We start from the raw sequence: 25,520 nt of genomic DNA, 5'->3' as shown, positions 1-25,520 counted from the left end.
GCCTCAGTCCTCACAGCTTCATCAAAGCCAAATTGAGGAGAACAGAGAGGCAGAGACTCTAGCCAGTAGCAGCTCAACTGACCAGATGAAGACAGAAGATGATGGAGAGGATTGTGGAGTATCAGAACCAGCCATGAAGTTAGATCCATTTACAACCAACTAGTGCCGGAAAAAAGTGCAAGACTTCAGACTCTTCTGAACCTGAGACTGAAGACACTGATGATTTATGACGGAAACTCTTGAACCTCAGTCGGGTTTAGTCACAGGTGAAGAAAGGCTTTAGTTGCTCAGTTTGTCATAAAAGATTTGACTACAGGAGCAATCTGCTGAGACACATGACAGTCCACACAGGTGATAAACCAGTTAATTGTGCAATCTGTGGTAAAAGATTTAGTCACAAATCACATTTGAAGCCACACATGAGAGTCCACACAGGCGAGAAACCAGTTAATTGCTCAGTCTGTGGTAAAAAAGTGTTGGTTGTAAAAGACGTGAAGAATCACACAAAGAGCCACAATGGAGAGTAACCATTTTTGCTGTCTGTGGTAAAAGACACATAGGGAGAAAGCCCTTAATTACTCAGTTTTTGTTTTATATACACTAATATAATTGTGGTCTGTGGTTGATTGTTGATGACGGTAGTTAGATGTAGCTAGGCTCACAGTCAGCCTGTTTCTGAGTGAACAGCTGAGTACAGTTGGGAAACTATAAACAGGCAGAAAAGGGAAAAATAACAACAGGAAATTGATATTCAAATGTGTTTAGTTAGTAAAGCAGAGGAAGCAGATTGAACTGCTAACTGTTCTGTTGCCTTGACACTTTTGTCTGACTCTTTTTTTTCTGGCTCTGAGGAGATCTGTCTGAATACAATGTGGTTCCATGGTGGAACATACATTAAGTCAACTTTTAACTGTGCTGTTCATTCTGTTTGTGTTCTTGAAACTACGTTCTGCATTGTTCAGTGTTTGTATAGCAGGTGAAACTATTGACCATAATTACAGTTTCATCTGATGTTCTATTCCGATTTGGTTCAAAACAGCGTAACTATACGCATTTCTATACAACGCAGCCAGGAAAAGTTTATATATAATGCAAAGAATCCAGCCGGGAAAAGTTTATATATCATCATACAGTATAAAAGGGAGCAAGTGGGCTTTGTCTGTTTGCTTCTATTTTTGTCCCATCACGATGATGTCATCGTGGATATCATTATCAGCTTATCACATCACTGATGATGTCATAGGCATTGTGAAATCATCAGTCACTCGAGCAATTGTGATGTTTTCTTTATAAAAGGGAGAGGCAACGGCCCCTGAGCAATTGTTTGCTGCACATGCCAATAGAGCAGGTGATGCCATGCAGCAGCCGAGCTGTTGGCGATGCCGCATAGCAGCTGAGCTGTGTATGCGAGCTGCAGGGCAGGCGAGGCCGCGCAGCGGGCGAGCCTAGTAATTGGGCGCACGAGATGCCTAGTATATATAGAATGTATATATGTATATAATTCCTCCAAATCCATGTGAGAGGTGGTGCAGAAGGTCTGTTTGTCTGTCTGCACCAGATTCATATTAAAGAAGGATTTTCACTCTGTAAAGGTCAGACTCTGCAGAAAGATCTGTTTGTTATTGTGGTTTCATGCAGTTCCCTCTTAATCCCTCTGGAACTAATAAAGTTATTTGAATCTTAACTTTTTGCCTTCAATTTTCCTTGTTTTTTTTTGTTTTTTTTTTTACTCCTATGACTGAAAAAATACAATGAGGTCACTAAGAACAGTAAACTGAACTAATGGGTCCTTATGGGAATGTTATAGACCGTTTTCACAGAATTGTGTCGCTATAAAAGTTTGGAACCTCGCTTATATCATGTCAGTTATTGTACTAGCAAACACTGCAACATGGAGTAAGCTGTGGGACATTTAAAATGTTTATGTTAAGTTGAAACTGTCAATATAAATATTAGTCAATATAGCTCAAATGAGATCATAATTTCTAAGAAATGACAGTCATATGAAGTGAGTTTTTGCAATGTCCCCTAAGCTGGCCCAAATCAAAAACACAATAAAATACCCCAGCCAGCAGATAAAGAGCACATTATTGTTACCGTCAAATCTCTATGGTCCCCCTACCTCACGGGCCCCAGTGCAACCGCACTGTCTGTCTATATCTACGGCCCTGATCTAGACAAAGATGGGTTACAAGCAAATCAATTAGAGGTGGCAACAACAATGAGGCCATTTACACCTGGCGTTAACATGTGGTTTCTGCCATCAGATTGCAATCAGATTGTATTTTATCACTTCAGCCTGATTCCATTTACACCTGGCGTTAACATGCATTTTAATGGTTGTCCTCTCAATCCGCATAAAGTTGGTGTATATAGATTGAGAGGACACATTGCATTTACACTTGTGTTCAATGTGTACACAATGCATCCCTGACCACCTCCGGAGGTGGTTTGGCTGATCAGATTGCAATCCTTCTTCAATGCGTTTTGGGGGTGTTTACACCTGGCATTTCAAGTGATAAAACACAATCTGATTGCAATCTGATCAGAGAAAAAGCATGTTAGGCTTCTATATAATATAATGGCCTCTATATAAGTAAGGCATAAGGCATATATATAAGGCATATATAAGGCCTTATATAAGGCATATATAAGGCATATATATATATAAATATATATTATATATATACCGTATATATATACAGTATATATATATAGAGAGAGAGAGAGTATATATATATATATATATAGAGAGAGAGAGGTTCTGGGATGGAGACCAAAGGAAGGCATTCGTATCAGATCCAGCAATAAGTCGGAGAGGGTCGGTCACTGGGGGGGAAGTAGGGAAGAGGAGTGCATGATTAGTAGGATCAGAATGGAACACACTAAGTTAAGATGCATTAGGGCTCATTCATTTTGGAAAATAAAAACTTTGCACAGTTTAATTACTTTACAATATTCAACACAATTCTACATAGAAGAATTATGGGCAGGTAATGTAAAAATAATGTAAAAAATGTTTTAGCTCATGTTGTAGTTCCCACAGAAACCACAAGATGGAAGCACAAAACAAGGAGCCAAAGTCAGGCCTGCTCTCCACCTCTCACTGTTGGCTACTGCATAATTTCAGTACAGATGTCAAATATGAATAATCAAGATCAATATTATACATCTATATTTAATATTAACCTCGTCCTCTAGTAGTGCAATGGAATCTCCTAACTGAAACAGATTACAATTTAGATGAAAAATGACACCCCAGAATTAACCCTCTGACCATCACTGGCAGTATCAACCAGCTTTTTGCGGTAGTCTGCCTCCTATCAAACTATCAAAACAAGCCACTCGTCAAGGCTTGGGCCAAATAACTATGTGTTAACCTACTGAGCCAACCTCTCTGCATACTTGCACACTGAAATCAATATCTAGTAGCCTCGCTACTTGATCGTTTCTTTTTCAATTTAAACAAGAACTGGATTCTCTGATGTTGCAGACTTGATATGTATTCTATAGCTAATTAAAACACTTTACACCACACTTTATGAGCCTAGTTACTGTAGGCTACATTTTTACAGAGGTCTAATACTGTACCCTTTTGCCCTGCCTGTTTTTAACTTGTGCACAGCTTTATTTTTTGTGTATGTGAGTGTGAGTACTATGAGTGCAAAGCAAGCCAGAGTCCAATTCCTTGTATTGTTTGTACATAGGCCTACTTGGCCAATAAAGCTGATTCAGATTCTGACGTGGCTTAATTTTGAAAGTTGTAATAGGAAGTGCTACGTGTTATAAATGTACAATAGCTTTACACTAGTGTAGCGGAAGTGTCACGTGATTTTGGGGGACAGAAGCAGATGGCACACAGCTGTAACACATTTTTCCATGTTTTAACCAAAGGAATGATGGCTATTGTTTACGCAAATTCTTTTAACGTAGATAATTTGCTGAGTCTAAACCGGACAGCTGACGACTAGCCGCCCAACCTGACCCGTTACTTGATTTGCTTTATTCGATCGTTCAGTCGGGTCGTGGTGATGATCCCCGTCAGTGAGAAAACACCAGGTTAGTGGTCGTTGCAGCTGCACACAGAAGACAACATAAAAAAGAAGGTTTGGAATATGAAAATATTAAGAAAACATAAATGATGAAAATTAGACGTAGCCTATATGTTATACACTAACTAGCCTACATTTGGCTACGCCTTGGTTACCCTTGGTTAACGTTACATAGTTTTTTAAACGAGTAATTCATTTTGAAAGATTTATGACAATCCCGTCTCCGTCTTCCCCGTCTACTAGCTCATTAGAAAACCTTGACCACACAAAACACAACTAAGCAGAAAACACAACTGAAACGTTACTGACCCAAACAATTTCTGTCTGACTTGTTTTGAGCCCAAATTTTGGCCTCAATCATACAAGTGAAAATTGAGCATCGTACGAGTTGGGTTCTGAGTTCTGAGGGACAACTTTTTGCGCTTTTACTTTGAAGGCGAAATCTGCCAACCGGAAGGGTGGGTGCCGGTAGCTGCTTGTAGCTCGCCACAGGCAGGAGGACAGAGCGGATTCCATTGGAAAGCTGTAGTGTAGGTAGCTAAAACGGCAGTAAAAAAACGAGGGGAATCGTTCAGCAGCTGTCGAAACGGGAAAGATTTAGACAATATACTGAGGGAATCATTTGAGAAAACTCAGACAAATGCGTCTGGGTGACAGAATGGACAATATTATGATTTGGAGCACTTTGGTTGGACATCGTTTTGCAGTACTGTGAAACGTTCAATTCAGAAGGTGGCGGTAATGCACACAATTATGTTTGCCAACCGCCATTAAACATCAGAAGAAGAAGAAGAAGAAGAGGGGAATCGTTGTGTCGGTTAACGATGTCACCTCTGGGATGAATCCACCACGGTATGTCGGTTAAATGCTGGTTAATGTCTGGGTACGTTAATGTAGTCATATGGTAGGAAAACATGCTCCTTTCCTCCTTTCCACTTTTAGCCTCCCTCTCATTCTTCCAGGCAAATTAGCAGGCTAGCCCGTTTGTGTTTTGTCTCAAGATAGCATGTGTGTTTGCTCATTCTAATCCACCAGCTGATGTCATATCTAACCTAGCTAAACCCTCTCCCCTCCAGCTCCCACACCTCTGTGGAGATACATGATTAGCCTGGACGATGAGCAGGAGCAGAGGATAAGAAGAAGAAGCAGCGGCTGGCTGCCTGGCTTCCTGCAGGATTTCCCCAGGCTGTTTGTTTGATTGTGGAAATGGATGGTCTGTGGAGGAGCAGCGGCACTGAGCGCGGAGCTAGCTGGCCGACTGTCCCGGCTAGCAAGGCGACGTTTCCAGGCTTTTGGATGACTGTTGACCCGGGGAGATCAGCACTACTACCTACCTTCCCTCTCTGTTGAAGGAGTCAGGATGGGGGAGCCCAGTCTGGACGACGCCAATGTCAAGGTGGCTGTTCGTGTTCGGCCCATGAACAGGAGAGGTGAGGCTCTCACACTGCTGTCACAACACACTGAGGGGTTTATGGGTCATCAACTGCGTGTCAGATTAGAGATATTATGGATAGATTGTATCTCGGATTAATGAGATTATGGGTAGACTATCTCAGATTAATGAGATTATGGGTAGACTATCTCAGATTAGTGAGATTATGGGTAGACTATCTCAGATTAATGAGATTATGGGTAGACTATCTCAGATTAATGAGATTATGGGTAGACTATCTCGGATTAATGAGATTATGGGTAGACTATCTCAGATTAATGAGATTATGGGTAGACTATCTCAGATTAATGAGATTATGGGTAGACTATCTCGGATTAATGAGATTATGGGTAGACTATCTCAGGGTAGACTATCTCAGATTAATGAGATTATGGGTAGACTATCTCGGATTAATGAGATTATGGGTAGACTATCTCAGATTAATGAGATTATGGGTAGACTATCTCAGATTAGTGAGATTATGGGTAGACTATCTCAGATTAGTGAGATTATGGATATACTCTCATATAGGTATTACCTATCCATAATCTCACTAATCTATACCTGATCTGAATAGGAATCTCAGATTAGTGAGGTTATAGACTATCTCAGATTATTGATATTATGGATAGACTCAGATTAGTGACATTATGGATAGGCTACTGTATCTCAGATGAGTGATATTATGGATAGATATCTCAGATTAGTGAGGTTATAGACCATCTCAGATGAGTGATATTATGGATAGATATCTCAGATTAGTGAGGTTATAGACTATCTCAGATGAGTGATATTATGGATAGACTAAGGCTGGGCGATATCGACAATCAAATATCACAATCTTTTTTGACCAAAAATACCTCAATATCGACATTGCAACAATTGTAGGGGGACTATAGACCTTATTCGCTAACACCGGACAGCACAGCGCCATATTGTTGACATACCGTCCTGCAGCTGACAACTATAGTAACGGCCTTATTGTCGTTTCTGTTCCATTACAAAATAGCGATAGTGATGACAGCAATAAAAACCCCAGAGTTGTTGTTTGTATGCTGCCGTTAATGCCTGTAATAATAAACAAAAGAAAAAACGAGGTGAACAGACTTTGCTGTGAGGAGCTGTCAGAAAGTTTCACCTGTCTCTCCCAACTATCCACACACCTCTCCTGTGCTGCTGACATATCCTCCGTCTCGCTCCCTTCACGTCTGTGGACGGTAGAGATAGAAACAAACCACGGGGACTTTATTGCTGTCATTACTACAGCCACATGTAACGCAGGTCACCATCCGAACACAATAGGAACGATACAGGTAACGCTAACGGCGGCTAGCTTCCTATAAATGCTGCTCTCACATAGGTTGTCACTTAAGAGCTGCAGCGCTATGTCGAGAACATGGCGGCGGTGGGCGTGGCCGTACGTGAGTGACGTCAATCGTGGTTCCATGGTGGAACATAAGTCAACTTTCAACTGTGCTGTTCTTTCTGTTTGTGTTCTTGAAACTACTTTCTGCATTGTTCAGTGTTTGTATAGCAGGTGAAACTGTTGACCATCATTACAGTTTCATCTGATGTTACATTCCGATTTGGTTAAAAACAGCCTAACTATACGCATTTCTATATAATGCAAAGAATCCAGCCAGGAAAAGTTTATATATCATCATCATATAAAAGGGAGCAAGTGGGCTTTGTCTGTTTGTTTCAATTTTTGTCCCACTGATGATGTCCCATCACCATGATGTCATCGTGGATATCATCTTATCACATCACTGATGATGTCATAGGCATTGTGAAATCATCAGTCACTCGAGCACTTGTGATGTTTTTTTTGTAAAAGGGAGAGGAATTGTTGGCTGCACATGCCAATAGAGCAGGCGAGGCCACGCAGCAGCCGAACTGTTGGCGAGGCCGCGTAGCAGCCGAGCTGTGTATGCGAGCTGCAGGGCGGGCGAGCAGAGAAAGACCTTCACGTCACATGTCACTGTTTGGATCTCACCTCACCTGCAATTACTGCTCATGGCCATATGTGATGTCAGGAGAGCTGCCAGTAGCCTATGTAGGCTACTTGTAGCCTACTTTGTTTGTTCCTTCAGAAGACCAGACCTGATCAAAAGAGAGGTGTGCTTGGCGAGTTCATGTTGATGTGCTGATGATGGTCGAGTCCTGTAATGTGTCTTTGCTAACACAGGAGGTCCCAGTCGGCCAGTTAGATGCTACAGGCCCCCACCAGCCTGAGCAACTGTAGTCCTGTCCCGATCTGCAGGCAGAGTGCTTGGCAGGCACTCTGATTCACAATCTGGATCGCACAGTGACAGCTACGAAAGCTGAGATTTTTTTTTTTTATTGTATTGTAATTGCACATTTTCCCTTAGATTGTTTTTGTCAGTTTGAGACTGAGCCAGTGTTGGTGTAGGCCTATCAATTGACTAGTCATGAAATCCATCAAATTCTTTTTGTGTCCGCTAGATGTAGGCTATTTTTTATATATTTGCGAGTTCACTGTCCTTTTGTCCCTATCTTACATGTAATATATATATGCTTTGTATAGGCTATACTTTTTCTATTCATCTGTGTGATATTTGTAGCTATTTAGTGTTATTTGTATTTCTTGTCAAAATAAATTGACAAATAACCTTGGATACAATATACTCCTATGAGTATGCATGGTTCTAGCTGTGAACTTTAACAATGTCTTTGAAGCTTAAAGCAGCAGTGCTGGACTTGTATGATTAATGATTTCTATGAAACCAAACCATCAGTATCAAAATCATATGCCAAATTATTAGGGTCTACAAAAAAACTGAAAAACAAACAGTATCAAAATAAGTCAGAGTCCTCATCCCCTGCAGTGTGTACAAGAGAGAGAGTCATTGTAATATGCTACAGTAATTATTTTTGTAAATACAGGTGAAGTCATCAGCTTTTGTGGCTTATAATCATGGACTGTATGTATGGTCTGTAGAAGTTTTTATTCCATACATTATAATTCAAGACACTTCTAGCAGTAGCTAAGAAAAATACAGTAGGCCCTATACAAAAATAAAACTATAGCCTACAGAAACTAAAAGAAAGAATGAAAGAAATTAACTCAGAAACACTTTCTCCGTTGTGATTTGTGCATGCGCAAGTGGTGGCAACTATTGAACATGCATAGTCCACTCCAGAGCCGTACTCGAGTCCACTGCGTTTCTTGTTTATTGCTTTTACGACAACAACAACTTGCTTTACGTTCCTCCCTTCTCAGAAGACTTTGCTAGACACTTAAGTCCCCTAATGAAATCCCACAATTGCCGTGGCCTGAGTCTGTTATGTTATATGAAGCTGGCTATCTGAGCAACATAATTATGCTAACAATAGAAGCTACACACCATCAAACCTGTTACAGCATGTTACTGGGTTGTCAGAGGAGAGGAGACTTACAACAGGGAGCGCGTGAGGTAAATGCTGGTTTGAAGTTGTGAACAGTGGAGATTAGTCTCATAACTGTGGGCTTTCGTGACAATTCATTCATGACATGAAACTTGTCTCGCTATGCAGCTGCCTGTCACTGGCTTGTCAAACCTACTGCTGTACAGTAGCTGTTTGTCTATTCACTGTCAATGGAGGCAACAGAACTGCAGCTAGGGGCTACTCAATGGAGGAGGCCTCTGCTAGCTGTTAGCTTGTCTATTCACTGTCAATGGAGGAGGCCTCTGCTAGCTGTTAGCTTGTCTATTCACTGTCAATGGAGGAGGCCTCTGCTAGCTGTTAGCTTGTCTATTCACTGTCAATGGAGGCAATAGAACTGCAGCTCGGGGCTACTCAATGGAGGAGGCCTCTGCTAGCTGTTAGCTTGTCTATTCACTGTCAATGGACGACTGTGCTAGCTGTTAGCTTGACTAGTCGGCTTGAACACTTTATGCACGTTAGCTTTTTATCTTTTTTTGTTTTAATTATTAATGCGAGCGTAATCACAGCTCTCGGAGGTGTTTTGCGTTTGGTCCTGTGCAGTGTTGGGGGTAACTCATTACAAAAGTAACATATTACATGTAATATATTACTTTTAGCAGTAACTCAGTAATATAACTTATATTATATTATCAGCGGGATATATGCCACAACACCACGCAGCTCGAGTGCTATATTGCTTTTATAAAACGGTTTCCAAGTATAATAATATAATAATAATAATACTATAAGTCCGACTGGCATGGTATTCTGATAGAGTCAGTTGAAACACTACTGTAAGGCGGGACCGCAAGAACGTGCAGGTGATTTGATTGGATCGTTCTGGAGACTGAAGTTGACATTGGCCAATCCTGGCGCTTGCTGAGAAGCTGAGAGCTTTCTGGAAAGCCCGACACGCAGCTCGAGCGCAGCGCTGCATTCTCAGCGCTTGCTGAAAAGCTGAGTGCTTTCTGCAAAGCCCGACACCAACTAACGTTACGGGGTTAAATGCGGGGTTAAATGCGGGGTTAACAGCCTTTTTTTTGCAAAGAAGACATTAGCCCGCGTCTATTCTTGTACAAAACATAATTTTCTGCAAAGTATTAGTAAAGTTATAAGCGAAGATCGATGCACAAGGATCTGACAGCTGTCTCCGCCATTTGTTTTTTTTTACATTGTCATTTGAGGTAACCAAAGGCTTTTAGTAAGAGAGTTGCCATGGCAACCAATAACCCATGGCCATGGGTTATTGGCCATGGGTTATTGTGTGGGTTACACACACACACACACACACACACACACACACACACACACACACACACACACACCCCCCTGGTGGCTTTCATCTCCTCCAGCCCCCTATGCAGGATGCCCCATGGAGAGGAGACAACAGACTGTTGTGTGTTTGATCTGTGGGAGTGAAGCAGTGGGGAGGGCCCTGGGAGAGACAAGGTGTTTACAGGGTTTCATCTGATTGGCTGGCTCTGTTACAGAGGTTTACCCATCAAACTCTTTATACAGAGGGGACATGTGGAGGGTTTCTAACTTGCTTTTAAAAGTGTTGATGAGTGTCTATGATCTCTGCAATCAGTCAGTACATTTACATACACTTAAAACATCGAATTATTGCGTTAGTCTAAAACCGGACTTTTGAAATGCATGTTGCATGCTGTAGCCAAGGACTCAACATGGCGCACACACAGACACAGGTAGATGATGCCTCTAGTGCAGTGCTGACCAATTTGGTCAGCTCTGCTTGTTTTTGGATCTGCTTGCCACGTGTGTTCACTCCTGAGATTGCATCCCTGCAAATTGTCATGGCAAATTTTTTACAAAAGATGGACAATAAAGCTGATTTTCAAAGTACCTTGAGGATTTTTCAAGTTGTGAATTAAGTCAAATTTCTCTCTTGATTACAAATGTGGAAAATACAACTGTTTTTAACTGGGTGTTTACTGATTAAATGTTTAAGCTCCCCACAAATTCAGATGCTTTTTTAAATATATATAACCAATTGCAAATTATTACAATTACCAAACAGATCAAAAGTAGATTATTATATTGAAATGTTATTTTAGATTTAGAATGTTAATTTTCTATAAAACACAATACATTTGAATGTAATTCCACAACGTCTATTTTTGGCCCTCGGCCCTCCACCCAGATTGAGTTTTGGCCCTTCATGGGAAAGAATTTGGGCACCCCTGCTCTAGTGTGAGACGCATGCGTCCTCAATGTAAACGATGGCTAGGCTAGTCAGCATAGGAGCTGAGCATCAGAGCTAAGTTACTGTATGTTACAGGCTATGTGATCTCATTTTGATAACTAATGTAATATTTGTTCACTTCCATTCACTGAGCCTCCCCTGAAACTGTTTGGAGCCCCCCTGGGGAGGCCTGCCTCCCACTTATTTAAGACCTTTATGTTTACTCTTGCTTTTAACTGCTACTAAACTACTGCCTCTCTCGGCCTGTAATTTAAAAAAAAGATTCCTGTACATTTCCAACAAATGGACTGTGCATGTAATAATAATACTGAAGAATGCCTTGTAACTTATTTAAAACAGAAATAATGTTTCATGTTTGTTAATTTGAGTATATATTTTAACTAAAACTGTCGGCTGTGTTTTTTATGTGTTTTTTATATGTGCATTGCTTTGCTGCTTGTTTTTTCGATTATTTTTTTGTAAAGCACCTTGAATTGCCTTTGTGTATGAAAGGTGCTATATAAATAAAATTTGACTTGACTTGACTTGACTTTATAAACCTCTTCTCTCCAGAATGTTACCTCTCATCTCCTCTCCTCTCATCTCATCTCCTCTCCTCTCTCATCTCTCCTCTCCTCTTATGTCCTCTCCTCTCTCCTCCCCCAGAGCCTCCCTCTCAGTACAGTCTGTTCACCCTGGTCTCTAACCTGTGGGCTCACCTGTACGTGGCTCTGGAGAAGAACGCCTGGCTGCAGAAACGCATCGAGGAGCTGGAGGAGGAGCACAACTTCCTGCGCTGCCAGCTGGACCACTTCATGGTCAGCATGAGGAGCCAGGAGGGTGAGGCCCACGGACACGCGTCACTCACCCACACTGCACTGACACCAGAGACAGCACTAGAGCCATAATACTAGATATGATTACATTGGAATCAATCCCTGTGGGGGTAATTGGGTTCTTAGAAAAGGATTCAGCAAAAACATACATTAAAAAATAGGGGTGTCTGGGTATTGTAGTGTAGAGGTAAAAGCACTCGCCTAACACCACAGAGACTGGCGTCCAGTTCCCGGCAGCTGTACTTCTGGCTTGGTCAGACGTCCCTACAGACACAATTGGCCGTGTCTGCGGGTGGGAAGCTGGTGGGTTATGAGTCCTGATCGCTGCACTAGTGCCTCCCCTGGTCGATCAGGGCACATGTTCGGGGGGGGAGGGCAACTGTGTGGAATAGTGTCCTGTTAGTGAAACTCCTCGATGTCAGGTGAAAAGAAGCAGCTGGCTTCCTCCAACACATGCACAGTTGCCAGCCGCTTCTTTTCACCTGACAGCGAGGAGGTTCACCGGCAGGACGTAGCACGTGGGAGGATCACACTATTCTCACCAGTTCCATTCTGCCCCAACCAGGCGCCCCAACCGACCAGGGTGCTAGTGCAGCGACCAGGACACAGGCCCTCAATCTTTGCTGCATGTCATCCCCTCTCTCTCTCTGTCTCTCTCTCTCTCCACCTTTCCTGTCTGCCTACTGTCCTATCTATTAAAATGCAAAAAAACAACAAAACAACAACAACAACAATGCCTGCTACAGCCAACAGGCTCGTCAATGCTTTTCCGCGCTGGCAATGGCCCTGGTGAGACAGACACACACACACACACACACACACACACACACACACACACACACACACAACCCGTCATTACGAGATGTATATCTTTGACTCCAAAGTAGAGTTCGGCAATATATCAATATTATTGATATTGTGACATGAGACGATCTTCTTAGATTTTGGATGTCGTAATATCTTGATGTGGCATAAGTGCATTACAGTAAAGTGATGTCATTTTCTGTTCTATTATTTTCCTTTTTTAATACATTTTATTTTGGTTTTTCATTATGTAAAACGTATACAATGACAGTACAAAAGTGTTGTTCACAATACAAGACAAAAAAACGAGTAAATAAGATGATAAAGAGACAAAAATACGTACAAATACATCATCTTCACAGCATTAGATGAGTGAAAATAGAGAGACCATTCACATAGTCATTCAATCCTGTGGGATGTGAGATCTTTTCCAGAGGTATGCAGCTCTTCACCTCTGAGAGCCACATTCACATTGGCAATGGGAGGTCTGACTTCTGTCATACATGTTTTGGCAATGACCAGGAGGATTTCCCTAAGCTTAAAGGAGGACTTACCCCCTAGATATGTATTAGAACAGTGATTTGAAAATACCTATGGAAAAAACCAAGAAATGACATATACTCTTGTCTATACTAGACTCTTTGGCTGTGTTCAAGTCAAGATTTTTTTTCGGAAAACGACGCCATTACAGTTTGCCTACTGCCTCAAAAATAATTTATTTGAGAGGGGCCATATCTTTATAAATATCAACAACTAGCCAACGCTGGTGGCCTGTTTGTGGTTGAAAGTTATATCAATTTGGTAATTCAGTGGCGAACTAGAAATTTAATTATTTTTCTGCATGTATCTCTATGGCAGTGTCTCAAACTACGTTACGAGAGCAAAGTGACGTGGGCTCGTTACAGCAGCACACCACACAATACGACAAACCCCCCGTTCTGGGGTAACACAATGCGAGATTTCTCTACGTCATTCCCTCGTCCAAGTTGCCATATAGTCCCTTTTTCATTTTAGTTTGGGGGCTTTTCGTGATTCTTGTTAAAAGTTGTGCAAAAGTTTTCCTCTCAGCGCAGTGCAGGCTGCGCCTCCTCCCTCCTGCCAGACCCCGGCTGGCGAAACAGCCTGCTGCATGCATGGGGCGCTCTAACCTCACGGAGCAACAAACAAACACAGACAGAAATAGCTGGTGTGCGATTTAGAGAATACAGTCTGAGATTGGGTACAGGATTGAGGGAATCCCGCATCTGTTTGCGAAGGTGCGACTGGACAGGACGCTTTTCACAGACGGGCACAGTAGTCGGAGCGAGGCGAGTGTCTCTCAGGGCTACTCAGGGCAGAGCTGCAGATCTCTCCTCCTCCTCCTCCGCGCATTCAGTCTGTCCAAAATCATTACCGATATAATCTCAGTAGGAGGGATGCAGGGAAATATGATAGTAGCCGATGTGTTTAGAGAAGCTTTGTCACGTCGTAGTATAGCGTTATATTTTACATGTGCGCTAAACTGCGACCATATTTGTTTGCGGAAATATCAGACTGCTCTCTCTGCTCTCAGAGCACAGAGAGCCCAGCTGCTGCTGCGCGCGCCCCCGGAGCTTGGCGCTAGTGCATGAGGTTTTACAGTACGACTCTCTCCCGCCCGCTCCCGCCTGCCTGGGCTGGAGACAGCTGCTTCCAACTCGGACTGATAATATATACATCATCATTCGAGCTTATCCAGGTAAGATATTAATAAAGTAGTGACACATTCAGCGGGAAACTAACTATAATTAAGACATGTGCCAACTTTGACGACGTTTGGTTCAGTATTTTAAGAGCAAACTTCAATAGGAATAGGCTTGGAGTTCTGAGGAGCCGAAAGGGTACAGGGGGGGTAGGGGAGTAATTATCTTGAAATCCCATAGTCTTTGGGGACAACCTGACGTCAGGTTGTACCAAATCTCCCATTCATTTGAGGAAAAAAAAAAAAAAAAGCAGTGTTCCACCCTTAGAGGGCGCTTATGCCAGTTATGCTGCTGAAAAATGATACAAATGGCAGAATGGCAACAGTTTGGTGTCAAATGTGGAAATTCTGACCAGAATTCTTCACACATCACCCCCAAAGTCATATATATTGGTTAAAAGCTGAAAAAAAGTGTTTTGGGGGTTAGTTACACTTTAAGTTATGTGAAGTTAGTAATCTGGTAATCACACAAGGGGCTCGTTTTGATGTGGATATTAAGTTAAGTTAGTAATCGGGTAATCACATAAGGGGCTCATTTTGATTTGGATATTAAGTTAAGTTAAGTGAAGTTAGTAATCGGGTAATCACATAAGGGGCTTGTTTTGATGTGGATATTAACACATTAAGTGCCATAGACGACCTAACTCGTCTTACATAATCCAGCGCTTGAGTGCCAAGGACGAGCTAACTCGTCTTACATAAACATTTTTTTTTTTTTGACGGTGGGACATCGGTGGGACATCGGTGGGACATCTTTTACATGTTCGAGATAACTATTGGAGCAAGAGAATGTGTATAATCTATTTTACCGACCACTAAGTGGCGACAGAGACAGAGAGAAAGCCACAGCCACGGACCCGTGGACCAAAAGCAGCCGCCTCCCGCGGAAATGGCTTGGCGATTTTACAGTCAGAAACGAAGGAGCCTCATTCTCATACTGTAGGCGGGGACGCTTCGCGCTGCTGCGGTGGGGGGTTCCAGAAATGGACTGGGTGAGCAGCATAAAGCCTAGAGTCGCACGGGGCTTAATCGGGGCTCTCAAACCCAAGAGACAGTGAGACCTATCCACACTCGCTGCCAGGGAGAGGCTGCTCAACTCGCTGGAAACTCCCAGCAGCACAGACGGAGGGAGGAGCCCGGAGACACACACACAGAACGGACAGAGATCCCCTCCCCCCAGAGCCGCGGAGCAACGCGCGAACACACACACACACACACACACACACACACACACACAGACACACGCACACACACACACACACACACACACACACACACACACACACACACACACACACACACACACACAATACAGTATACAGACTCGCCCAAAGGCACCCACAATCACAGGCAGGTGACTATTCTGCTGAATTTCACAAAACTGCGATTATCTCAGCTTGCTGTCTCATACGCTAAAACCATGCTGTACTCAACGGCTAATATCTACATAACTACTAACTCTGCAAACTAACTCTTTTAGACAGAGAAAGCACACATTCTATTAGTTATTTTTAGATGATTGGTGTTCACGAAGTCTTAACAGAAAACAGATCCTCGGCTGTTGTAAAATGAGCCAGAATCCTCAAAAAAAAACCTGGCACAACTTACCTACAGGTTGAAAAAATGGCTGGCACTCAATGTGTTAAGTTTAGTTTAGTTAAGTTAGTAATCGGGTAATCACATAAGGGGCTCGTTTTGATGTGGATATTAAGTTAAGTTAGTAATCTGGTAATCACATAAGGGGCTCGTTTTGATTTGGATATTAAGTTAAGTTAAGTGAAGTTAGTAATCGGGTAATCACATAAGGGGCTTGTTTTGATGTGGATATTAAGTTTAGTTAAGTTAAGTTAGTAATCGGGTAATCACATAAGGGGGCTTGTTTTGATGTGGATATTAAGTTTAGTTAAGTTAAGTGAAGTTGGTAATCAGGTAATCACATAAGGGGCTCGTTTTGATGTGGATATTAAGTTAAAGTCGAACTGAACCTGTTTGTCACGTGCATAATGAGTCCGTTTCAGACTGAAAACATAGTTTGTCTAAGATGACAAGTTGAGAGGCGGGTCATAGTATCATGTCGATGATTTTATTTGACAATTCTGGGGACTGGATTGGGCTTTGGCCAATCCTGGCGTGTTCCGCCTCCAAATCGAGTGGGATTCAGTAGTTGTGGCGCTCCCCTCGGGAAGAGCCGTTTGACGGGAGGAGTGGAGCTCAGCGAGCCGCAGGCAGCCAGCTGCCTTCGTGTTGCCGAGCGGAGAGTGCAGCACGTCGGCCTGGAATCTCCAAAGTGCGACCCCTGACAACCAAGCTCTCGGATGCGCGCGCCATTATCGCTGCTATAACGATACGCTATCCCTGGAATGCGCGTTTTAACGAGCCAGTTACATTTCTTTGCATTCTTAGAGATTATAGTTTTTGTTTTTTATCCATGTTTCTAACAATTGGCCAAGTTAGTAGTTAGTTTATGGGATAGGAATTCTGCCAGATGACAGGCACTAGGCGCCATTTTCGACTTCATTTGGAAGAGAAAATTATCCAGAAATGAAGATTTGATTGACAGCTGCATGTCGTGATATGATTGGTTGAAATGGGGTAGAAATTTGATAGTATTGGGTGACGTCAGCAAACTGTAAATCACTGTTATCAATGAAATCTTGAAAAACGAACTTTTGATGTGAAAAAGTGTGAAAAACTAAAGAAATTAGATTGTTGTGATTTGTTTTGCATACATTATTAAATAGGTGCACTGCATACCCAGGTATTTGAAGTAAAAGAAAAGAAAAGTCATTCTTGGGTTCAGCTCGACTTTAAGTGAAGTTAGTAATCGGGTAATCACATAAGGGGCTTGTTTTGATGTGGATATTAAGTTAAGTTAAGTGAAGTTAGTAATCGGGTAATCACATAAGGGGCTTGTTTTGATGTGGATATTAAGTTAAGTTAAGTGAAGTTAGTAATCGGGTAATCACATAAGGGGCTCGTTTTGATGTGGATATTAAGTTAAGTTAGTAATCGGCTTATCACATAAGGGGCTCGTTTTGATGCGGATATTAAGTTAAGTTACCGTAAATTCCGGACTATAAGCCGCGGCTTTTTTCCCGTTTTTTGGCCTTTTTTGCCCCCTGCGGCTTATATAACGGTGCGTCTTATCTATGGATTTTTTCCAAAAAAAAAAAAAAATCTCTCTTTTTTTAGCACTCTTTCTAACTATAAATCCACTTCTGTTTTAATTTCCTCTCTTGCCCTCTTTTAACAACATAACATAACATAACATAACACAACACAGGTAAGCAGAAAGAAAAAGACGAAGCAATCACGCCATGAATGAGGAAATGACTCACCTGCTGGAGGCTGGAGATACACGGCTTGGGCTAAACTTTTACTCCGTGAAACACTATCGATTAAGTCCGACATCGCTCAGAGGTTTTGAGCAGCTTGAAAACAAGTTTGAAAACGTGCAGAAGTCCATCCACTCACTCACTAAAGAAACTAAGGCAACCGTGAACAGAGTTTATAATGCGGAAAAGCGCATCCGCGCACTGGAGGACAAAAACAACACAGTGAGTCCGAAAATGGATAAAATGCAAAATCGAAACCCTGCACACGCAGGTTGATGACTTAATCAGCAGGAGTAAAAGAAATAACATTCGCCTGATCAATGTAAAAGAGGAGCTGAGATCGGTGACATGGACGCTTTCGTGGCAAAATCCTGTGTTACATCCTGGACCTGAAGGAAGGCGAGAAACCACCAGAGGTGGACAGGGCACACCGGGCGCCTCGGCCACGTCCAGACCCCGGCCTGCCACCGAGGGCCATCTTCATCTGCCTACTCCGCTGGCCCGACCGTCAACTCATCCTCCAGGCTGCGGGGAAGAAGCCCCTCACCTGGGAGGGTACGCGCTTTTTCGTCCGGGCAGGACCTCTCCGCGTTGGTGCAACAGAAACGCGCAACATACAACAGCATCATCGAGTCAATGGATATCGCTTTGGCGTACTGTACCCAGCGAGACTCGTCATAACCAGACCGGACTATCTTTAGCACTCTTTCTAACTATAAATCCACTTCTGTTTTAATTTCCTCTCTTGCCCTCTTTTCACCACACCGCGGACACTGTGTGCCCAGCGGCGGAACAAGAGCTCAAAGTGAAACTGCCGAATATCTTTTGAGTTGGACTGGTCAATAGTACTGTGAGTAACTAAAATAAAAAATAAAAAAACGGAATTCTCTCTTCTTTAGCACTCTTTCTAACTATAAATCCACTTCTGTTTTAATTTCCTCTCTTGCCCTCTTTTCACCACACCGCGGACACTGTGTGCACTGTAAAAAAAACAAAAAATACCACAATGTGTGATTTTGTCTGGGGATTAGTGACCTGACTTTTGTTTTGTTGAAATGTTAATAAATGGGAGCTTCCCCAAACAGCGATCTCTTTCCCGACATTCCTCTCTGTGCACGAACCCTTTCATATGGTAATTAAACATCAAAACACCCGCGGCTTATAGACCGGTGCGGCTTATAGAAGAAAAAAATAGTCACCTTTGAAGGTGCGGCTTATAGACCGGTGCGTCTTATAGTCCGGAATTTACGGTAGTAATCGGCTAATCACATAAGGGGCTCGTTTTGATGTGGATATTAAGTTAAGTTAAGTTAGTAATCGGCTAATCACATAAGGGGCTCGTTTTGATGTGGATATTAAGTTAAGTTAAGTTAGTAAATAGTAATCGGCTAATCACATAAGGGGCTCGTTCTGATGTGGATATTGGTGATCACAGAAGGAAAAATAAATACGCATATCCAGAACGCCGTTGTTTTTCTCCCAGGGGCAGAATCTTTGGTTACAAATATACCAAATATTTTAAATATAATACAGTGGTTCTCAAATATTTTCACGTCAAGGACCCCTAAACTGACCCAAATTAGACCACTGACCCCCATTTGATATGATTTTGTCCCAGGGTCCCCCATCTGATATGATTTTAGCTTTAAGATGATTTACTGTATTGCAGAAAGTGCATGAAACCCATGACCAAAATATTCATGCCTTCTGTGTGTGTGTGTGTGTGTGTGTGTGTGTGTGTGTGTGTGTGTGTGGGTGTGTGTGTGGGTGTGTGTGTGTGTGTGCGCGCGCGGATCGAATATTCCTCATAGGCTTAATTGATATATAGCAGGCCTCACTGTGCTCGTCGACATGAGTGCACTGAAGCAACAAGACCACCTTGGTTTTGACCACACACCAAAACATATGTGACAATATGTTTCTGCTGGAACAGTTTTGTGGGGATGGTATGTCTGGATGTTGTTGTTGATGATGTCTCTTAGTCAGTCTGCTGTTTTCCTCCATCTAGATTGTACCATAGATACATCAGTTAGGACCTTTACACATCGAGAGTGTTTTTTTTTTCCGTGCGATTAATTCGCACGTCAATAATATTTTCAGAATCAGTCAATGCAACCGTGCATACCAACGGCGAAGTTTCGCTGAGCGTTTATTTTCTCGGACCAAGGTCGATTTTTCAGAAATTCGCCTCCGACATGTACACGTCTGTTGCTGTGATTGACAGATGGGTCAATATTCGCATCGCAGTTTCGTGCTGTATATTCGCAGCGCTCTCGGTGTGTTAACAGCCTTACGTCTGCTGTTTCCCTCCACGTGTAGATTAGATTGTGCCATAGATACATCTGTATATTTCCCATAAGCCACCAGTGACGTGTTGCAGTGCGGCCGAGATAAGGCAGAACTCGTACCTCCAGCTGTGAAGCGTGTAGTGCAGTCTAGCATGGCACGCTGCGTGGGTGGCTATCTCTCTGTCATCTGTGTGTGTGTGTGTGTGTGTGTGCGTGCGTGTGGGTGTGTGTGCGCGCGTGTGTGTGTGTGTGTGCGTGTGGGTGTGTGTGTGTGTGTGTGCGTGTGGGTGTGTGTGTGCGTGTGTGCGCGCGCACACGCGTGCGATTGGTTCCTGATTGTTAGCGGCCTCGCTAGAGACGGCCAGTAGCTCGTCAAGAAGCGAATGTGTTTTTCATCGAAAAGATGGATTTTGGTTTCGCTCTCATTCTCCTCATTCCTGGACATTATCTTGTTTTCCAGAAAGTCCTGGAGATGTTTTCCATTAGATTGCGTATTGGTTATTGGAACATCCGTGACCATCCCATTCTTATATAACGTCAATTCCCTCTGTTCTTCTTTTGTTCCTCTCTCCTCCACGTATGGTTTCTTCCTCCCCCTATCCTCCTCACACATTTCTATTCTACTCTGTTATTTTCTATTCTATTCTATTCTATTCTACTCTGTTATTTTCTATTCTATTCTATTCTATTCTACTCTGTTATTTTCTATTCTATTCTACTCTGTTATTTTCTATTCTATTCTATTCTATTCTACTCTGTTATTTTCTATTCTATTCTATTCTACTCTGTTATTTTCTATTCTATTCTATTCTATTCTATTCTACTCTGTTATTTTCTATTCTATTCTATTCTATTCTATTCTACTCTGTTATTTTCTATTCTATTCTATTCTATTCTATTCTACTCTGTTATTTTCTATTCTATTCTATTCTATTCTATTCTACTCTGTTATTTTCTATTCTATTCTATTCTATTCTACTCTGTTATTTTCTATTCTATTCTATTCTACTCTGTTATTTTCTATTCTATTCTGTTATTTTCTATTCTATTCTATTCTATTCTACTCTGTTATTTTCTATTCTATTCTATTCTACTCCACTTCATCTGCAAATAGAGAGGCAAAGTGACCGCCTACTTCCTGCTTCAGCACTGTATCAGAGATTTTCATCCGCCATTTATTTTCCCATACACATTTCCTAAAATGCGTATAAAAATAGTTTTACTGGTTCAAACCAAACGGTACAGATATATTTAGAAACAGGAGAGATCGCATAACCTTTCACTGGGACCAAATCGTTAAAAAAATGCGGGTTTAAAGAACATATTTTTTCGATGTTGTTTTTTTAAGTTTTGGTCCAAGTGAAATGTTCTATGGTCTCTCCCGATTATAGCGTTAGCTGAACCGTTTGGTTCGACCAAGTAAAACTATTTTATAAGCATTTTACGAAATGTCTATGGGAAAATAAATGGCGGATGAAAATCTCTGGTACAGTGCTGAAGCAGGAAGTGATGTTCCACTTTGCCTTTCTATGCCATGACATGCATTTGAGCTAACACTAAAAGACAATTTATCATTTTATATACTTTTTGCAATTGACCTCAGCCAATGTGGAGTTCTATTCTATTCTATTTAATCTTCAGGTATGACCAAAGCTCTTTTCCTCTTCTCCATCCTCCAGAAGATCGTCGTCCAGACCCGCCTCCCCGCAGGCAGAGGGTCTCCCCTGGGGCGAGGACCGGGGCCACGACGAGTCTCCGCCCCTGGAGCCGTTCCTCCACGAGCTCCCCCACCACGAGGAGGAGCAGGGGCGCCCCCTGGAGGAGGAGCCGCTGCCCCACATGCTGCTGCCGGCGGACAGCCTGGTGCTGCTGGAGAAGGCCGAGAGGAGGATGATGAAGAAGAAGAGGAGGAACAAGCAGAAGAAACAGCGGCACCGGCATTTCAACGACCTGTGGGTCCGCATCGAGGAGAGGTAAGAGGGGGACAGATGATGACCACCAGTGTTGGGCAAGTTAACTGCAAATGTGTAATTAGTTACAGTTACTAGTTATTTGTCTCAAAAAGTAATTTAATTACTTTAGAAATGACTGCATAATAAAAGTCATTATTTACTAGGGAAAGTAACAGTTGCGTTACTTTTAAAAGTCTCCTTCGATTGCCTTATTAATGCACAGATTATTGTAGTGTTGCTGTGGCACAGTGTGGGACAAGACATACTGTCAAAGTTTATCATGGTACCTGCATGAGATACTTGAACATTTGCTTACTGGGGAGGCTTATCCACCTTATTTCTAGCTGCCATGATGCCTGATGGGTGCTTCTTCCTCTTCTGGTGTAATAGACTGTTTTACAGTCTATGGTTTTAACTTGACAAAAAAAACGTCTATGAGGATTTTACAGCAGAGCCATTCTGCTCTACAGCCGTGTCGTTCGGGTGCTGGGATAACGTAATGCATTGTGGGTAGTCGGCTACTGTGGCTAATGCTAGCGGCTAGCGTAATAGTTACTTTACATGGCAGTAAAACGCCACTGAATGACCAAATTGATTTAACTTTTAACCAATTCGAGTAACACTGTTTCCATACGGACCCCCAGCGTTGGTTAGTTGTTTATAACATGACTATATTTATAACTTTTATAACGTACTCCAGCTTCCGGTTTATAATTTCGGGTCTGCAGCCAAAGAGTATAACAAAGGAAATGGCAAGCTGCAACAATAAGTCACGTTAAACCGGACCTTGTACCCACAATTATTTTTTTACAGTGGGGCATTCAAAGATAAGGTGGATAGACTATACGGCTCAACAAGTACCAAGTACCAACTCTTTTGATGAGGATTTTCCGAAACGTCTGTGGGAAAACGAATGGGGAATGAAATGTCTAGGTCCCATGCCTGAACCAGGAAGATGGCGTGACTTTGTTACAGACTCAAACTGACACTGCCTGGTGTTGTGCTGCAGGCTAAGACAGCCAGCATATCACATCTCACCCTACTCGTCATGCCGTCCGCACACACAGCAACACACAGGCTGTAGGACCCAGCTGGCTGCAGCCTGCAACACACAGGCTTTAGGGCCCAGCTGGCTGCAGCCTGCAACACACAGGCTTTAGGGCCCAGCTGGCTGCAGCCTGCAACACACAGGCTGTAGGACCCAGCTGGCTGCAGCCTGCAACACACAGGCTTTAGGGCCCAGCTGGCTGCAGCCTGCAACACACAGGCTTTAGGGCCCAGCTGGCTGCAGCCTGCACACACAGCAACACACAGGCTGTAGGACCCAGCTGGCTGCAGCCTGCAACACACAGGCTTTAGGGCCCAGCTGGCTGCAGCCTGCAACACACAGCAACACACAGGCTTTAGGGCCCAGCTGGCTGCAGCCTGCACACACAGCAACACACAGGCTTTAGGGCCCAGCTGGCTGCAGCCTGCAACACACAGGCTTTAGGGCCCAGCTGGCTGCAGCCTGCAACACACAGGCTTTAGGGCCCAGCTGGCTGCAGCCTGCAACACACAGGCTTTAGGGCCCAGATGGCTGCAGCCTGCAACACACACAGGCTTTAGGACCCAGCTGGCTGCAGCCTGCAACACACACAGGCTGTAGGACCCAGCTGGCTGCAGCCTGCAACACACAGGCTTTAGGGCCCAGCTGGCTGCAGCCTGCAACACACAGGCTTTAGGGCCCAGCTGGCTGCAGCCTGCAACACACACAGCAACACACAGGCTGTAGGACCCAGCTGGCTGCAGCCTGCAACACACACAGGCTTTAGGGCCCAGCTGGCTGCAGCCTGCAACACACACAGCAACACACAGGCTGTAGGACCCAGCTGGCTGCAGCCTGCAACACACACAGGCTTTAGGGCCCAGCTGGCTGCAGCCTGCAACACACACAGGCTGTAGGGCCCAGCTGGCTGCAGCCTGCACACAGCAGCACACACAGGCTGTAGGACCCAGCTGGCTGCAGCCTGCACACAGCAACGCACATGCTGTAGGACCCAGCTGGCTGCAGCCTGCACACAGCAACACACAGGCTGTAGGACCCAGCTGGCTGCAGCCTGCACACAGCAACACACATGCTGTAGGACCCAGCTGGCTGCAGCCTGCACACAGCAACACACAGGCTGTAGGACCCAGCTGGCTGCAGCCTGCACACAGCAACACACATGCTGTAGGGCCCAAACGGGCTGTAGGACCCAGCTGGCTGCAGCCAGCTGCTATGAGTGTCTTGGATGTGAGAACAGCAGCTGGGAAATCCTGTGAGCATCCGGTTTGGGTTTGGGCCTCCCAGTAGCTCCGGGCAGGGACTAACCGGCTGGCAAAGCAAGCTCACCTTTCAGGCACCTGCTCTCAAGGTGATGTGGTCTGCTGTGCTGAAACCTGCTGTGCTGAAACTGCTCTCTTTTAGTGGGGCAGTTAAGCATAACAATTGTGCATTCTGTGAGAAAAGCGTATCATTTGGTACACCTACAGCCAAAGGCATTCCAAAAAAGTATTAGATATGAGGCGGGGGGTGGGGGTTGTGGATGTTTTTTGCGGCCACAGACTGGCAGCCTATGGAAAGTGTAACTGACACAGACTGGCAGCCTATGGAAAGTGTAACTGACACAGACTGGCAGCCTATGGAAAGTGTAACTGACACAGACTGGCAGCCTATGGAAAGTGTAACTGCAATAAATGTGTGTAGACTAGTCTGATCTGGATGATCTTCTTGTCAATACCTGATGAAGCCTCCTGCGTGTTTCGTGTTGGAATAAAACACGGGAGGAGGAACATTATACCTTTTTTACATCAGAAGTCCCACTAGTACACGTGTTTTTGTTACCCAGGAAAGCAGCAGGGGGCAACAGCAGCAGCAGCAGCCTTTTAAACTTTTATATCACACTCTCAACCCACGTTTCTCCACGGCTGCAGGCTGTCTCTTCCCCCTCCCTTTTCCCTTCTCTCACGGCTGCCCTAGGTGCAGTAGTGTCAGGTCAGCTAAAACAAAATGGAAACTTCCGGATAAAAATGTCAAACTAATGTCATTTAAACAAGTAAATAGCCTGACTGATGCACGTTGGAAGAGAAAAAGGTGTTTCAACAAACGAAGCAGAAGGGAGGTACGGTGGTGCAGTGGTAAGCACTATCGCCTCACAGCTCGAAGGTCGTGGGTTCGATTCCCACCTGGACCGATGTGAACACTGAAGGAATGCGTGCCCGTCCGCATGTCCTCGAGTGCCCACCGCCCGGGTGGGGTCGGCAAAAATGGCCTTTCTGTGTGGAGTTTGTATGTTCTCCCCGTGCCTCCCGGGGGTCTCCTTCATATAGGAACCCCCTTCACAAAAACATGCAACATCCTGGTTGCTTATATGGTTCCTCCTCTGGTCGTTAAGGGCGCCTGTTCAGAGGGAAGGGAACTGGTTGGAATAGCGTGAACCTCCCACGT

At 43.6% G+C, this 25,520-nt stretch overlaps 1 protein-coding gene across 1 annotated transcript in view; it reads left to right on the top strand.

Moving 5' to 3' along the window:
• Positions 1–5,412: 5,412 nt before the first annotated feature.
• Positions 5,413–25,520, top strand: part of LOC310791554 (uncharacterized protein) — a gene marked incomplete at its 5' end in the record, with an annotated part of 28,509 nt that continues 8,401 nt past the window's right edge. Inside the window, 3 exons of the mRNA XM_083653226.1 lie at positions 5,413–5,482; positions 11,783–11,975; positions 21,779–22,072. Of these exons, the coding sequence (XP_083509352.1) occupies positions 5,413–5,482; positions 11,783–11,975; positions 21,779–22,072 (557 nt within the window). The remainder of the gene's footprint in view (positions 5,483–11,782; positions 11,976–21,778; positions 22,073–25,520) is intronic.

This window comes from Poromitra crassiceps, assembly GCF_964638095.1.
Source record: "Poromitra crassiceps genome assembly, chromosome: 2".
In the NCBI taxonomy this organism is placed as follows: domain Eukaryota; kingdom Metazoa; phylum Chordata; class Actinopteri; order Beryciformes; family Melamphaidae; genus Poromitra; species Poromitra crassiceps.
This window is presented reverse-complemented; position numbering and strand designations above follow the sequence as displayed.